Genomic DNA, 18,192 nt, shown 5'->3' with positions numbered 1-18,192 from the left:
CCAGCATGGCCATGTTAACACTAGTTCACCATGTGTCTAGACCTGTTGGTGGAACACCTATAATACTGCCCCTGGTCTTAGACTTGATCATGCAGAATAACGGCTGCCTCCAGCATCCCAATCTAGAGACTCTGCACCTCACAGCATGGAAACTACATGGCAAATCCCTTTGGAACTTGCATGTTCAGACTCTGTTAGGGAGGTTCTCCTTGGCAGCAGGAAATCATCTACTTGAGCTGCTTATCTGGTTAAGTGGAAGAGATTCTCAATCTGGTCTCTGCAAAGAGACACTCTGCCATTACAGTCATTGATTCCTTTCATTCTGAACTATTACTGTACCTGAAACAGCAAGGCCTGGCAGTGTCGTCAATGAAGTTGCACCTGGCCACCATCTTGGCTTTTCATCCCAGTTCTGCTGGCTGGTCAGTATTCGCTAATCCCATGATTGGCTGCTTCCTCAAAGGACTAGATTAGGGGTTCTCAAACTTCATTGCATTGCAACCTCCTTCAGACAACAGAAATTACTACCAAAGCCAAACCCCAAGGGCTTCAGCCCCAGACAGGGGAACTGTAACCTGAGCCCATCTGCCCAGGGCTGAAGATGAAGCCTGACCCCGCCGCCCAGGCATGAAGCCCTTGGGCTTTAGCCCCAGGCGGTGGAACTTGTGCTTTGGCCCCGGGTCCCAGCAATTCTAACACCAGCACTGGTGACCTCATTAAAACAGGTTAATGACCCACTTTGGGGTCCCGACCTACAGTCTGAGAACTACTGGACTACATAGCCTGTACCCTCTGATAAGACAGCCAGTCACCCCATGGGATCTCAACCTGGTGCTCTCAAGGCTGATGGGACCCTCCTTTTGAGCCCCTAGCAACATACTTGCTCCTCTGTCTTTCCTGGAAAGTGGCATTCCTAGTGGCCATAACTTCTGCCAGGAGGGTGTCTGAGCTCAAGACCTTGACGTCCAAGCCCCCTTATACTGCTTTTTATAAGGACAAGGTACAGTTGCTGCCGCATCTGGCCTTCCTCCCCAAGGTAGTTTTGCAATTCCACATGAATCAGAACATTTTCTTCCAGTGATCTTCCCTAAGGCCACATTCTAGTTAAACCAGGAACAGGTGCTCCATTCCCTGGATGTCAGATGAGTGTTAGCTTTTTACATTGAAAGGATGAAGCCATTTTGAAAGTCGACAGAGCTCTTCATTGCAATTGCTAAGTGGATGAGGGGGCTCCCAGTGTCCTCCCAAAGAATCATGGAACACGGCATGTATCAGGACATGCTTCAACCTAGCAAAGATACCTGCCCAGCCTTGACAGCGCACCCCACAAGGATGCAGGCATCCTCAGTGGCATTCCTGACACAGCTCCCCATTCAGGACATCTGCAGGGCAGCAACATGGTCATCAATCCACACCTTTACGTCAACTACGCCATTACTCAGCAGGCTAGAGACAATGCAGCATTTGGCGGTGCTGCAGTCTGCGACTGGGTGAACTCCAGCCCCTCCTCCTGGCAATTGCTTGGGAGTCACCAATTTGGAATCGACATGAGCAAGGACTTGAAGGAAAAATGGTTACTTGCCTTTCATAACTGTTGTTCTTCAAGGATGTGTTGCTCATGTCCATTCCAGGACCCACCCACCTCCCCTTTGCCAGAGTATTCTGGCAAGAAGGAACTGAGGAGGCAGCGGGTCAGCAGCAACCTGTATACATTGCCATGAAGGCGGGACTCCAGGGGGTTCCACAGCTGACCCGATGGGTACTGCTAGGGGAAAAATCTACCAACAAGTGCACGCAGTGCACACACACCTACTTGAAATAGACCTGGGGTGGGGAAGGGATAGCTCAGTGGTTTGAGCACTGGCTTGCTAAACCCAGGGCTGTGAGCTCAATCCTTGAAGGGGCCATTTAGGGATCTGGGGCAAAAATCTGTCTGGGGATTGGTCTTGCTTTGAGCAGAGGGTTGGACTAGATGAGGTCCCTTCCAACCCTGATATTCTGAGCAACACCTTTTATAACTGTTGTTCTTTGAGATGTAAGTAACCATTTTTCTCAACTTTTCCAGAATACTGTACCCCTTTCAGGAGACTGATTTTTCTTGCATATCCCCAAGTTTCACCTCACTTAAAAACTACTTGCTTACAAAATCAGACATAAAAATACAAGTGTCACAGCCACACTATTACAGAAACGTTGCTTCCTTTCTCATTTTGCCTGTATGAAGTTTTAGTTTGTACTGACTTTGTTAGTTCTTTTTATGTAGCCTGTTGTAAAAATTAGGCAAATATCTAGTTGAGTGAATTGATGTACCCCCTGGAAGACCTCTGAGTACCCCCAGGAGTACACATGCCCCTGGCTGAGAACCACTGTGCTAGATAGCTCACAGAAAAGTCCTTTCCTCTGAAGAACATGCAATCTAAGGTGAAATCAATGGGGGTCCACCAATGTGTATCTTACTGCATAATAAGGACCTAAATGGTGGACTTGACAGACAAGTGGGAATGGTATCAGGAGCAACTGAGTCACCTGTGTACAGGAGGCCATAAAACATAAGGTCCAATTAGTTGATCTAATAGTTGCTTCTGTCCTTAATATTGATGAATCTGTGAAAGTTGGGAGAATGTATCGATTCCCAAAATATAGTAACATGCAAAGGGATGTGTTTTGAGATAAAAAAAAAAAAACAAATCCCAATAATAATTGGAGATATACCAATCTTCTAGAACTGGAAGGAACCTTGAAAGGTCATCAAGTCGAGCCCCCTGCCTTCAGTAGCAGGATCAAGTACTGATTTTTGCCCCAGATCCCTAAGTGGCCCCCTCAAGGATTAAACTCACAACCCTGGGTTTAGCAGGCCAATGCTCAAACCACTGAGCCATCCCTCCCCCCAAAGAGAGCCACTGGGGGTGCTGTGAGGATAAAGAGCTTTTAGTGAAATAGCAGTATATAGAGATAAATGAAGCAAGAAATTTAAAGGGATGAACATTTAAAGTCTATAAAGAGTTAATGTTAATAAGGACATTCTAGGGTGCATAACAAGGGTGAGTAAGGCTACAAAATGGACTTAGGAGGCCTTTTCAATGCTGCTGTTTGTTATTCCCCTTTGCTGACAAAAGAGAAGGGGATTTTTCATAGGTATTAGGTAACAAACCTCCAACCGACACTTCTTCAGGCACCAGAGGGTTCATGTTACCTTCAGATAAGCTAGCACTAACATACCCTCTATGTCTAGCTATCTTTTTACAAAAGTGTCCATGGCCATTGGTCTTAAAGAAGACTTTAAAGTTGTAAAGTTTATCTGACTTCTTTCCTCTTTTCTGTCACATAAAACTTGCTTTTATTTTATTTCGCGAGGAGTGGTTTATTGAAAAAGTGATGCTGTATTTTCCAATCTGCTGTCTCAAAGAGGTATAAAATCCAAGCGAGATCCATGAAATTTAAAACCTGGCTACAGTCAGAAAACAGAAACAAAACCCAAGTGCTTCTCTTACTATTTTATAGGCATTTCAGAGCATGTGGAAATCATACTTTGAAAAGATTAAGGATTTGAAATCTGCTTTGTCAAAGGAATTTTATCAGTAGCTATCCCTAAGGAGACTAGTTACAGGCTCATTAAATGTACTGGAACATATTGCAGAAAACTGTTTCTTCTTGTGGAAAGCATCCTGTAGATTTTAAAAGTTAGGGAGTAAAGGCTTTGCCATATCTTCTTTTTACTTCAGATAATAGTGAAGATGGTATAAAGGGACATCTTTCTTAAATGATGTTCAGTTCTCTGTGAGGCATTAAGTACTGTATAATACAGCTGGTATAAACAATTCTGTCTGTGTATTTTATTAAAGCTTAATAACACGTCATTCTCCCATCAGTGGTGTAGAACAGGATATTGTGTACTACTATATTTTTTTAATTGACCTCGCTATATTTTTTCCTTATAAATGTGACTATTGCGGTTATGTTCTTATAATACTCTATTTTTTTTTCAGACCAAGGGAAAAAAAATTTGCATGTGACATCATTAGACGATGCAGAAAGTCTTCAATCTAAAGAACTCCTTGCAACTGGAAACAATAATACTTCCAATCCAAAGCCTACCCGCAACATCCCTCGCAGACATACTGTAGGTGGACCTCGCAGTTCCAAAGAAATACTGGGAATGCAGACATCAGAAATGGACAGAAAGAGAGAGGCTTTTCTGGAGCATCTGAAACAGAAATATCCCCATCATGCTACAGCAATAATGGGACACCAAGAAAGGCTGAGAGATCAGGTATGAAAACAAAGTAATTTATTGTTTTTTGTTTACAAAAAAAAGTATATCTAACTTTTATAAAATTCAGTGTTAAATGGTTAGAAAAAATAGGAACGTAGCAAACCCTAAACAAATGTAATTGGATGGGCTTTGTTTTGTTTTTAGATTTTTTTTAAATGGGAAGAGTATGACTGTTTGATGCCATTTTTGTGCCATTCAGTGAACCGTATATATTCCACCATAAGTCGGTTCATTTATAAGCCGACTCCCCCAAGATGGATAAGTAAAAATGGAAAAATTTTATGACCCGTTCATAAGCCAACCCTATAATTCAGTGGTCAGCAACCTTTGGCTCCTGGGCCATGAGAATAAGCTGCTGGTGGGCCAAGATGGTTTGTTTACCTCAAGCGTCCACAGGCACGGAGGTAAACCTAAGTAAACAAAGTGTCCCGGCGTGCCACCTGCTTACCCTGACAAGCCGGGACAGCAACTGGTGGGGAAAATTTTTTTGAGGGGGGAGAAGAAGCTGGAAGTCAGAGGAGTAACCCCAGTGACCAACCCCCACATGACCCCACCCCTAGCCCAGGACCCCCACACTTAGCTGGGGAGGGCCAGGGGAGGATGTCTCTGGCCTGGCTGGAGCTGCTCCGGCAGGCTGGGCAGCGCGGCTGCAACCTGCTCCGGTGGGCCAGACTGGGCAGTGTGGCAGCAGCATGTTCCAGCAGGATGGGCCGGGCAGCACAGCCGCAGTGAGCTCCGGTGGGCCAGGTGGCGTGGCCACAGCCTGCTCTTGGGGGCAGGGCTGAGCAGCAGGGCTGCAGCTGCTTTGAAGGCTGAGGGGAGAGCAGCGTGGCCAGAGTGGAGAGACTCTGGCCTCTTCCCTTCTGGCTCTGCTGGCTGTGCTACCTCTCCTTGCTCCTTCTATTGGGGGGAGGGGGTTTGTCCCACCTCTCCCTCTCTATATCCGTTCATAAGCTGACCTTCTTCTCTGGTGCTTCCCTTTTTTACTAAAAAAATTCAGCTTATGAATGAGTATATATGGTAAAAGTTTTCTGAAGCGTTTATATACTAGAGTCTGGTAGGACAAAAATGAAACCAGAATAGTCTCACTGCTTCAGGTGACAGCTAACCATCTTACCTAAAAATATGGGACCAGCTGTTAGCTTTAGCTACATTTTCAGCCTGGGAAGCCAAGCTTAGCAGAAAAGAAAACATTTGTACACAGTGTAGGTTTACCTCAGTTGGAGCTGTTACCATGGGCGCTGGAACAATTTTTATAGTGGGGGTGTTGAGAGCCTTTGAACCAAACTGTAAACCCTGTAAATGATGGAAAACACTTCAAGCGAGGGGGTGTGGCAGCACCCCTGTTCCAGCACCTATGGCTGTTACCCATTTATTTGCTGTCTTTTCTTCTTTTGAATCCACTAACACAAATGGAGTGGACTCATCCTTTAAGAATCTGCATTCTCCAAACTATCTTGATGGCAGGTACTGGTCTCTAAGAAATGTGCCTCATGCTGCTTTGTTTCTTGGCTGCGTGGAGTGGCTTTTCAGCAGAGGGAAGCAGATTTTGGGCCCACGGAAGATGTGATGTCTTGATGTATTATGAAAATATTGCCATGCTGACATTTGAACACAGAGAATGTAGTTAATGAAAGTGTTCAGGACATAATGATGTGCTCTGTTGCCAAGTACAGCATTCAACTTTATTTTTCTGTCAGATTTATTTACAAACATTTCGTTCTATAATTAATTTTTCACTACCTGGATTTAAAAAACAACAAACAACAATCCTGTTTTATGGCACAAGTTGTTAAATGCCAAGTAAGCTGAAAAATTCAGAGGCTAGCAAACCCGGAGAAAAGGTTCTCCTGTTCAAAAAAAAAAACATTTTGTCCAATGTGCTCAGTCTAACAAATGATGGGAGGCCACCTTTTTTTAAAGGTTTTTTTCTTAGGGTTTGTAGGTTTTCCAGCACTAACTACCAGCAAATTGAGAGTAAAAATCAAAGTAATTAAGCAACATATCTGTAGTCCTTGTGATTGGACTTTCTATGGATTCATATGTTTGTCCATGTTTTATATAGAGGTATTTCTTATTTCACACCTGTGAATACCTCTTCCTCAAAGGTTCCTCATGTTGTGTGCCTGTGATGACGAAGGTACTTATTGTATAAGCCACCTCTTCTTTATTAGCTTAGGATATTAATGTTTCTGAGATTCTTGCTCAGCATTTTCGAAATCCTACTGTTTTGGAGGCCTTCCCTTAGGTCAGAACATTGTGTTGAAAATCTCTCTCTCTCTCTCTCTCTCTCTTTCCCCCTCCCCCATCTATTCCAAGAAGCCTAGGATCATAGACTTCCAGTGCTTCAAAATAAAATTGTTGGTAAAAGAAAAGAAAATGAGCTCAGATTGCTCTATGTCCTGAGCACTAACTGGTATGATTTATGCCCTGTTTTTATACAGGCCTCTTCCTTCCTTTGAAAGTCTTGGATTTTTGTCAGTGATTATACTTTTTATCTCTTTCATGAACTTTCATGGTTGTGTGGAATGTGCTGGGTGGTAGATAAAGATAGTGTACAAATTAATAGAGGGGGAGGGGGACCCAAGATAAGATCTTTTTGAGTTATGTAAATATTTAGTTCCAGTGGTGCAGACACTGCAAACCTAGGTTTGAACAGCCTACACAGCCTGACATCCTACACAATTTGTAACTTGATCTGTCTCTGAAGCCAATAAATTACAGAAGGAATGCAGTAACCATTCTTGCTGTTTGTTTAAAATGTGTCATACTTGATAATTTATTGGGGATGAAATCAATGTGAATATAGCCTGTTTCTATTTTTTTGATGATTAGACATATGTACTCTCTGTAATGAGTGTAAACTTTAAAACAAAATTATCTTGAAATTACTATCAAAGGATCAGGCCATGTTTCTTTTGGGCTTTCAGGAATGGAGATCTCATCCATTCATCATTTGTTTTTTTAAACGTCCATAAACCAAACAAAGAACCACATTAAAACATGCAAAAATAAGTATCTATTTGATAGTAAGGGACTTTTTAATATAAATATGTCAGAATAGTCTGTTATAATCTCAGACACACAATCCAGAGTGCTTTTACAGATCCAGACTAACATGGCTACCCCTCTGATACCAATCCAGAGATAATTCTTATGCCTTACCATTTGTGTGTGTGCACACGTGCATGTAATGAAAATACGTTAGCAGCTCAGTGGTGAAGGTTGTAATGCAATTTTGCCTTTATGTATGTGTGTATATATTATAATTATAAAATATGTGTGTGTACTGTGTGTGTATATAAGGTACATACACATATGCACACACATGCTATATAAGAGCTAAGTACTATATACACACATATAGATTATATATACAAAATACCATAATGGGTTATTACACCTATGAAGACTTTGAATGTTTACATGATCCCACTTCACTCCTTTTGCACTCCAGTGTGTGTGGGAGTCCCTTGCAGTCTTAGCCAGATACTGTACCACCACATCCCTGGCAACCCCAATGTCAAAGTGGTATGGTTAGGCTATATTACACTCCAGATGTTCTCAGTTGGTAGATGGTCTGTTGGGGACCATTATCAGATGGCAGAATTTGGAGCAGCTTCTAGTTTGCTCTAATTTCTACCAGGGCCATGACCAACATGGAACTGGCCAGATAATCAAGAGGCTTTAATTGGCTCTCTTCTGGACCTTCTCTCTCACTCTTTGCTGTAGCCAGCAGATGTGTACAACAGAGAATTTGGCCTCTAGTTTATGGTGAAACTATGGAGGTGAAAATGAGTTTTGATTATCATGTCATTTTGTTCCCTCAACTATGTGAATGATACCAGCCTTGGCTGACCATCTACCTTTTCCACAGTGTCTTAATGCTTTCTTCCATGCTGGCTTTATGCATAGAAAGCCCTCTCTGAAGCAGTTGTTAAAGCCACTGCCCTGCTTTTGTAAATTGCTCCTCAATTCTTCCATAATGTCTACAGGAAAATACCACCTGAAAATCGCTAAGTAAAAAGCTAGAGGAGTTGCTGATATATTGTTCATTTGTATCTTATAATTTTTAATTACTTGAAACTCCCAACTGTGCACATAATTAGTTTTTGTAGCTATGTATTCCTTTCTCTCTTATTGTCCCATTTCCAGTCTCATTTGTTGTGACTTGTCTTGAAACAGAAAGCTCACCAAGACGGGTTGCCTGTCTTTTTTCGTACAGTGCCTAGCACAAGGGCCGCTGGGCTCTGCTGTAATCGAAATAACAAATAACAGTGAGTGGTTTCATTCTAATTGGTTGCATGGTTAGCCATGTAAGAGCTAGATACTACTTTTATAAGAATAGTACAGTAGCCAGAGTTTGTTGCAGCTCAGGATTTATGTATACTAACAGAGCAGAGAGGTATCGTGGAAACTCTGTAATACCTGCATGTATCATGCCTCTGTGAGGACCATATTCCATGCTCACGAGAGTGAGGGACTAAAAAGGTCCACAACAAGATTGGAAAGGAAAAGAAAGGAAAGTACCTTCTCCAGCTCTGGGGTTACATGCTGCCTGCTTTGGGCGGAGTGACTGTGGTTAATAGGGACCAGGAAAAAGTATATGAACAAGGAAAATGGCTCTGAGACTCAAAAAGTATTTGCAGTTAAAAGGTTAACAATGCTAAACTTCTTTCAAAGGAGAGGAGGGAAAAAAATCCCTGAGGTGAACCTGTTTTACAAGTTATATCAGTAAAGAGTTTTTTAAAGAGAGAGAGAGAAAATGAACCTGTAGAAGCCATATCAATCGAATCTTTTCAAAAGCTGAATTTCTCGTGTAACTTTAGAGTACAATCTGAGACACGTGGCACTGTAGGATTTTTCTTTAACTAATCACGTACATTGTTAGACAGGGAGGGGCAGATAGCAATGCCTACCATTTCAGTTAGTGTTTTCTGAAGAACAATTTAATCCATTTGCAGATGAAGTTAGATTTCTATTAATCTAAAAAAACTCTATTGGTGTGAAATCCAGAATAACTACAGAATGGGGTTGCTTCTTTTAAAAAAAAAAAATGTACAGTTGAAGCAAAGTAGTAGGTCTCAACCTGACAGGTAACTTTTGCATGCAGGCAGGTGGGGTTAAGGTAACTATGGAGATTTATGATGTCATGCTTGCAAGAGCATGTCAGGACAGCTAATTTAACATGTGGTTGTTCAAAAACTCTTATAGGCTAGAAGTAGGTTTTATGCAAATGACAGAGTTTTGCTGCAAAAGGGCAAAAGAAAACACGGCAGAGACATGGAGGGCATTTTACCTGACAACCGTAAAGGATTATAACAGAATTCATTCTAAACTAAAACTTTTGGGACTAAAGGATTCCATAATTTATCTCCTGCCTCACCTGTGGAATTCTAGGTTTAGGTAAATATAACTCTTTTTGCCCTTTGCACTTTTTGTAAAAACATTTTTGAAATGCCGAAGTCTGCTTTACTGCATTGTTCCTCTTGGCAGCAGATCTGAATCAATAAACTGAGCTTTCTGGCATGGCATATTCTCTTTTCTTTTCTTAAAACAAGCTCTTTTTTGAATGAACTGAGAATTCTAAATAATTTGAAAGGCAATGTAATGCATTATGCTGATTATATGAATAATGCTGCAAAAATGTTGTAGGTAGTGTTTTGGAGGAGAAACCAAGAACTGAGACACTGTAGTTGTTTGTAGATTATTGCCAGATGTCTCTCTCTTAACTGCTAAAACAAGACATTTAAAATTATAACTACATTTATTCCAGCATTTCAAATCTGCAAAATGCAGAAGCATTTATTTTAGTAGATTATAGAATCAGTCAGTGAAGTACTTTGTATAAATATATGCACTGATATTGCAACAGAATTTATGAGAGTGATTTAAAAAAAAGGCTGGTCTTGGATAAATGCAGATCTGGTAGGAAGTCGACAACAGTGTTTGGGGGGCGGGAAATCCAACAGCACAAGTAAACTCTACTTTATCTCTATGGTTTTGAGGATAAAATCAGTGTGTTGGATTTTCTACATTTAAGAGAGAATAAAATCTCTTTGTGTTTAGCTGTAACCCCTTTTGTGTTTACATCAATTAGCAAGTTACACCAAGTAAACAGTTATAATCAGGGGATGGTTCCCTCATTAACGCTGCTGTGATAAAATTACTTGAAGCAGCCTTACATCTACAAGGTTAGCTTAAAGATAGGGAAGGGTGGGGTTTGGGTAATTAGTGTCCAAGCATAGATATTTGAAACCAGAAAGATCATAGGTTCAGTCTAAAAGCACCTGTGAAATGTAAACTCAGGATAGAAACTTGATCAGTTCAATGTAAACCCTTAGTAGGATTTAGCAAATGAGCAGGCTGTACAATGTTTTAAACACTTTATCTAATTCCAGTTGAAAAACCAGTGTATAAGAACAGTTGACGTTCTGCATTACTTGACCATACAAGTTAAAATAAACTTGCTGTTAACAAGTATTGATTACCAAAGTAAGTAGAAATGAGTCTGAGAGGAGTAAAAAATGACGAAATATCTTTAACTGCATTTATATTTATATGCATTAGTTCATTATACGTCTGTTTTGTTTTCGTTCAGTAAAATCTTTAGAAATAGTTATTAATGGGAAATTATTGAATTAATTTGCAGCCTACACATTTTTTAACGTCTGGTGTTAGGTTTTTAATATTAAAATATGTACTCTTGAACAATGTGTCAAATGAAATAGTATATTTGAATTAATTATACTGATGCTGGTTAATGATGTGGAAGGGGTATGGAAAAAAATTATTCAGTGCTGCTCATGCTATGTAAATAGATTTTTGGTCTGAACCGATAAGTAGAAAAGCAGCATTTGATTATAACGTAAATATTGTGGCTGTTGAGAATAAACGTTTTTAATTGGGATGTATATAACTGCTGCATTTTCTAAGCAGCCCCCCACCCTTTTGTCTGATCTATGACTGATTTTGGTTTAGCTGATTATTATTTTTTGTTTAACCAAAAAAAGCCTACTAATTTATATCTTAGTTATAGTTGCACACTTTTGGTCTTTTCAGGCTTGCCCAGCATGGAGTACATACTGTGGTAAGGAAGTCTGACAGTCTGATCCCTTTTAGGGTATGTCTACACTGCACACTAAGCCTGGGGTCTGTCTCAGATTTGAGCCGAAGTCCCCCTTCTGTCCACACAGAAATCAATCTGACTTGGGTCAGCAGGCACTCAGGACTGGAGTCCTAGAACTGGGCAAGGCCAGGGGAGAGGGGAGGACGGGCTAGAGCCTGAGTCCTGCTGTGACTGGAGACCAATGACTGTCATTTTGCAGTGTGGATGCAGCTCAGGTCACAGACTCAAGTCAAAAGGTCTGTGTAGTGCAGTATAGATGTGTTAGCACATCTGTGAGATCTGGGTCCAGCAATTGTAAGCCCAGGTTTACAGTGTGATGTGGATGCTGAAGTGCAGGTTAGTAAGTACCAAGTCCATAAGCCTGGGTTCCACAGACCTGGGTCTACAATGCAGTGTAGACACTGGAGGCTTGGCTGTCATGAGATGTCCACCAGTGCCAGCCTCCTTACACCACCTTGAGATGTGGAGCACTTTCCAAGGTGTGGAGCACTTTTCAAAGCACCAAGCTTGTTTCCACTCATATACTTTTGACAGGAGCAGCATTATGTTGAATAGTACATTTCCACACACTCAAAGGGATAATACAGAGATCAGTCAGTCCTACCCCTTCTGGCCTCTGCATGACCCTGTGAACTCGCAGAGCCACAAACTTGTGGAGGGAGCTTCCACTCATTTCAGGAGAAAAGAGGGAATCCATGCTGCTTCTGCACGTCTCCCTTTGTCTCATGTGTACAAATCATTAATATGAACAAAGCATTATTTCATTTGTGTCGTGAAGTGGATTCGATGGGTTAAAATGTCGAGTATGATGCAGAAGTGGAAAGTGTTTTAATTTCACTCATGCTGTAAAAGTAAGAGACTGAGGTAGTGAGCAAATGTACACTGCTGTATAACATGTTAAACTATTAGCAATAAAAGCATGAGTGGTATATGTGGAGTTTAACTGACGTAGAAATAGCTTCTGCCATATAATATTTACACCGTGTGGTTTCTGCATTTGTATTTATCAGTTGAAAGTGATAAAGTGACTGTTCTTTTTTTAAAGCAGCAAAAAGTATTAATAAAGCTATTTCCCCTCAAAGTAAATCATACTGAAAAACAGTTTAATTTCTCTTTAGGTTTGTATTGCAAACAAGAAGTAGCCCTGGAAAGAATAAAAACAGCTATAACAGGAAGGACTTTTATGCTAGAATCATTCAACTTCAGTAGGAGCTACCTGTTCAACAGGCAGTCTCAACTATTTAAAAGGAAGTTGTTTGATGTTTGCATTTGCAATGAACCTTTTTAAAAAAACTCTTGTTCTTTACCTGGGAGAGGGAGAGAGAGAGAGAGATTTAATTGAATTGCCTGAATTGGCCCTGGAATGCATGTTAGATTACTTAGTAGCAGGCAGTCACCTTGGGCCCAGTAAAACTGATTGAGGACATATCTAACTGTGGAGGAATTCCCCTGCTGGCAGAAAATGCCATAGTTGTTCATTATGGGTTTCCTTGTACCTTCCTGTGAGACAGGATACTGGAGTAGGTGGGCCATTGGTCTTTTCCAGTATAACAATTCCTGGGGGTCCTTGTGTAAACTAGGGTACTGTAAGTTTGGGGACATGATGAGGAAGACCTCTACCTCTAAATGCTCCATTTGGATAAATTCAGTTGCCACTTGGTTTTTTGAGATGTTTTCTTGTTCATACCACTACTTAAAACAGAATTCTCTGAGCAAGTGTAATGCTGACAGACCCAGGTCACCGGGATCAAACTGGGAACCTGTGGAGTGTAAAGCATGAGCTTCTACCACATGAGCTGAAAGCCAACTGGCTGGTGGATAAGGCTGTAGAGCAAACTCATTAATCTCAATCTCTCTCGAAGTGGTCTCGGTGCCACTATATGGGGCAGAACACCACATCCAGGAGGTATGTGGGTTCCACAAGGCCAGCAAAACATACTCAGGAACAAACTAATTTGGAAGAGTGGGGAAGACTGAGCATAGATGGGCTGTCTAGAATGGCAGTTCTCAACCTGTGGTCTGTGGACCCCCAGAAGTCTGTGGATTATGTCTAAGGCGTCTGAGAAACTCTTAGACTGAAAACTGTCTAAAGAGAATTCAACTGTATATTCAGACAAGTGATTTTTAGGGGTCTGCAAATGAAAAAGGTTGAGAACCACTGATCTAGAACATGGCAGCCAACACTGGACAGCTTTTAATATGGGGAAAAGTAGAGAACCCCCTTTAAATTAAATTGGAACGCATGGGATACAAAACCTTTTTGAGCTAGTAGGTAGAAAGTTGACTCTATAGGAAAAGGTAATGTCTTTACTGATTAGGACCACTGACTGTATTTTTGATTCTGATCCTGCAAACACTTATGCATGTGCTTAACTTGAACATGAGTAGTCCCATTAGCCTTACACTGGGGACTTCTTCTTAATGCTCTTCTCATATGATCACATGGGAGTGGGACATGTATTCGTGTCAGTCATTAGCAAAGTAAACATACCTCACACATCTTCTGACCATTATTGTATAACAACATTTTTCATTTGTTTTTCTAAACAAAGGCAGGTTGAGTTGGACTCACCAGAGCAGCTAGCTCAATTTTACCCTAATCCCTGTGATGTAAAAAACCTTTTTAGAGCTGTGTTTAGGACCACGAAAGTAAACAACTCAAGCAAATCTCTTACGAAAGAGCATTTTCAGTTTCCTTTCTCTTCTCATGAATACGCTAGTTGAAACAACACTATTGTTAAACATTGCATTCATCACCCACTGGGGCAATCGTAGCCTCTCCAGTACTGTGTGTTCTGGCATTTGCTCTCTCAGATTTAAGAGCACGGCTTGATTGATTGCACCAATACAATTGGAAATGAAGCGAGTTTTTGCATCTTAGCACACCAAACAAACAAGGTTATTGTGCTTTGATGTGGGTGCTCTTTGAGGGGAGGTAGTGATACCGTTTGTTTGCACCATTGGGCAAGTACCTTCCATACCTCTGCATTTTGTGTGGTCTCCCTCATGAAAGACCTCAGGGACCCCATTCAGTCACCAACAACCTATTCTCCTAGTAATCACTGAGCAAACACACATTAGTTAACTGTAGTTTTGAAATGTTTTCACTGGCTGGCTAATATACTGCTACTGAGTCTTCAAGGTTTGGGGGTTTCTTTTAAACAACCTTTTAAAGAATTCTTGAACACAAGAATTGCCATATTGGATCTAATCCAAGATCCATTTAGCCCATGGATCTTGGATTAGATCCAATATGGCAATTCTTGTGTTCAAGAATTCTTTAAAAAGTTCTGTATGTGACAGTGGCTAGTACCAGGTGCTTCAGAGGAAGCCATGAGAACACCAGAGTAGGCAGATAGAATAATCTCCCCCACATTAGTTATTCTTATCTCTCATAGGTAGAAACTGGCTTAAACCCCGAAGTCATAAAATTTAATCTCTCTTCCAAAAATGTATCACTGTTCATTGACAACTCTGGATTTTCTTGGTTCATATATAAATGTCCAGTTCCTTTTTTAATCTTGTTCAGTTCTTGACTCCAACAACTTCCTATGGCAGCAAGTTCTGTAGTATTATTATATGTTGAGTATAAAAGTATTCCCTTTAATAGTTTTGAATTTCTCACATTTTAATTTGAGTGTCCCCTTGTTCTTGTGCTATGAGACAGAGAGAACAGAAGTTCTTGATCTACCTTCTCTATATCACTCATTATTTTATATACTTCTATTTTGTCCCCCATTATGCATCTCCTTTCTAAAGTAAACTATCCCAATCATCTCTCTTCATAGGAGCATTTTTCCCACTGTTGATCATTCTTGTTGCTCTTCTCAGAAACCCCTCTAGCTCTGCAATATCCTTTTAGAGATTGGGTGACAAGTACTGCACACAGTGTTCCTGATGAGGCCGCACCACTAATTTATATACGGACATAATAATAGTTTTTGTAGTATTCTCTGTCCTGTCTTTCATGCATCCTAACATCTTGTTAGTCTTTAGGACTGCAACTGTACATTGAGCAGAAGTCTGTATTGAGCTATTTACAGTAAGCCCAGGTTCCTTTCTTGACTTGAAACAGTTAATTTAGAACCCTGCAAGGTGTATAAGTAATTTAAATATTTCTGTCAAATGTTCATAACTGTGCATTTATCTATGCTGAATTTCTTTTGCAATTTTGTTGCCCATTCACGTAGGTTGTTTAGGTGTCTCTGAAGTTCCTCAGAGTCCTCTCTGATCATAGCTAACCACATTAACTTTGTCACCTACACATTTTGCTTTCCTGTTCACCCTGTTTCCAGATAATTAATACAGATATTAAACCACATGGGACCTAGTACAGAACCTTGAAGCACCCCACTGCGAACCTTTTGTCTCTTTGCTTTCTGTCTCCTAGCTAGTTTCTTATCCCTGAACATTCAAGATTCCTTCTGTTATGTTAGATATAATTTGTATGTGTTTATCAGTACCATGAGACCTGATTCTTTAAAATTGGAAATTACTAGCCTATTCTCCCCTCCCTCTCTCATTCTTTGTGTTCATATTTTGATTAAATAATCAAAACCTCTAGGGTATGGCACCTGTGCTGCAAGTGGTATGTAGTGATTTAATAAAAGGGAAAATATTTCCTCTGTTCACCCTAGCTTCTTACTTAAAACATTACTTCATTCCACTTGGTAGCATTTAAACATGGGGCTTGTCCACATGAACACTTACTGCACAGCCAGCTAGGTTGTGAATGTACAGCACACTACCCTGCTGCCGTTTGCAACAGCAGTAGGTCAAAGTGCACTACAGAATTTCTAGTGGATAGTAGCATCCTTCTCATGGTGACTTAGTGCACATCTGGCTAGAGTGTTGTAACTTTACACCCCAGCTTGCCTCACACTAACTGACCATGTAGACAAGCCCATGGAGTGAGCCACAAAAGAGTGTGCGAAAGGAAAGTAACTGAGAGTAGCACAGGACTGTTGAGGGAAAACAAGTCAGAAGAGGCAAGTCTGGAAGCACGTGTTGGGGCTCTAGCTCGTCGGTGATGGGCATAATCTCTTTTTATGGCTTTTAATCTCTTCCCTGCTAGCTCAAATATAGCCTAAGTTGGTAATGATGAAAGTTATTGCTGTGCATTTGATGGCTGTTTGGTTGTCTATTATATGGGAAATGAGTAGAGCAGGTCAATTATGGCAGTTAATTCCTGCAAAAAATTTAAAAGGAAACGGAAATTTTTGGTTTTTTTTTAATTTTTCACAGTATTTTTGTAAAAAAAGTGATTTTTTTCATTTTGATTCAGTTCAGAATATAACTTCTCATTCTGATTCTCTTTAATTCCAATCAAAATGAAAATATTTCACTTTTGGAAGTCCCTTCCTTCCCTCTCATTTCGTGACTAGAAAAGAGGAAAATAAGAGAAGTCTAGAGGGACAAGAAAATAATACAATTATCAATTTGAATAGCAACAAATGTTTTGTTTTGGTAAAATACTGGAAAATTTTGAATAATAATAAAAAAAAACTTACAAAAAGTTCCACATACTTGAAAAGCCGTTTGATGCCTAAAATAAAAATACACTTCCTGACAAATATTTTGATCAGCTCTAGAAATGAGTCGGGTAGTGAGCTGTCCACATCACGCAAAGGCAATGGCCATAAGCAATGGGACAAGGAAAAAGCCCTGCTGAGGCTCCCTGCCCACATTGCAGGCCAAGCCTAGTAAGGATGCACCCTCCTGCAAAGGGTCTTCTTCCAGGGCACCAGGCATTCTTTCCAGCCCAAGCAGAGGAGAAGCTCCTGGCATTGGAGCCATCCTCTAGGAATAGCAGAGACTTTCTTGAGGAACATCTGAAAGCAACAACAGTAGCGGGACAGAAAGGCTCAGCTGGGGTTTCTTGCTCCGTTTTCCTGATCTTCATGATCCCTGGACACCTAAGATGTCACCAGACAAATGTAAACAATTTATGTGAACAGGGGTGTGTGTACGGGGCGTTCTCTGTAACATTTCCTGGGGAGGCTACACTCACTAGTGTGAAGGCTGTTTCCACAGTCTAGTCTATTGAATCTAGTACTGGACTTATTCTCCTGGAGAGACATCATGAGGTTCCAGTAGACTCTTGTCTACCACTTAAAGCCTGAGGACCGCTACTCAGAAGACTATACCCCTGCTTAGATTTATTAGGTGAAGGAGGTATCTATCTATCATACTTGTAACATGTCAGTCACCATAGTATCTAGGTGCTGATAATAAAATGGTTGAAGCTCAGTATTTGAAAGAAATGATGACTTGACTGAAATTCTGTGGCTTCTTCATGTACTTCCTGCTGACGAATAACCAGAATATCCTTCCAGCTCACAGCTATTTTGTGGACGTGCTGGTGCTGGTGTGTAAAGTCTAACAATTGTGACAAAGTTCCTCCTCTACCTTGGTGAGTCCTGCGCTTATTGGCAACTTTGCTCACCTCAGTGATCTTGATCTCCCCCACAGTCTGGATCAACTCCTTCTGTGTCTGATCAGGAGTTGGGAGGTTTGGGGGGGAACGTGGGCCCGCCCTCTACTCCGGGTTCCAGCCCAGGGCCCTATGGATTTGCAGCTGTCTATAGTGCCTCTTGTAACAGCTGTGTGATAGCTACACCTCCCTGGGCTACTTCCCCAAGGCCTCCTCCAAACACCTTCTTTATCCTCACCACAGGACCTTCCTCCTGGTGTCTGATAATGCTTGTACTCCTTAGTCCTCCAGCAGGACACCCTCTCACTCTCAGCTCCTCACACACACTTCCTCTCCTCTGGCTCCCCTCTACCTGAC

General features: G+C 41.0%; 1 protein-coding gene across 9 annotated transcripts in view; it reads left to right on the top strand.

The window, feature by feature from the left end:
* Positions 1 to 18,192, top strand: part of KIAA1217 (KIAA1217 ortholog) — a 531,225-nt gene that overhangs the window by 273,263 nt on the left and 239,770 nt on the right. For 8 of the 9 annotated variants that reach the window (XM_075062285.1, XM_075062284.1, XM_075062283.1 and 5 more), the window contains exon 2: positions 3,987 to 4,270. In XM_075062285.1, coding sequence (XP_074918386.1) covers positions 3,987 to 4,270 — 284 coding nt within the window. Of the gene's footprint in view, positions 1 to 3,986; positions 4,271 to 9,576; positions 9,680 to 18,192 lie in introns of those variants that run through there. The other variant, XM_032775666.2, reaches the window with a different exon arrangement.

This window comes from Chelonoidis abingdonii, chromosome 2, assembly GCF_003597395.2.
Source record: "Chelonoidis abingdonii isolate Lonesome George chromosome 2, CheloAbing_2.0, whole genome shotgun sequence".
Lineage (NCBI taxonomy): Eukaryota > Metazoa > Chordata > Testudines > Testudinidae > Chelonoidis > Chelonoidis abingdonii.
The sequence above is the reverse complement of the archived record's forward strand: the minus strand, read 5'-3'. Positions and strand labels throughout refer to the sequence as shown.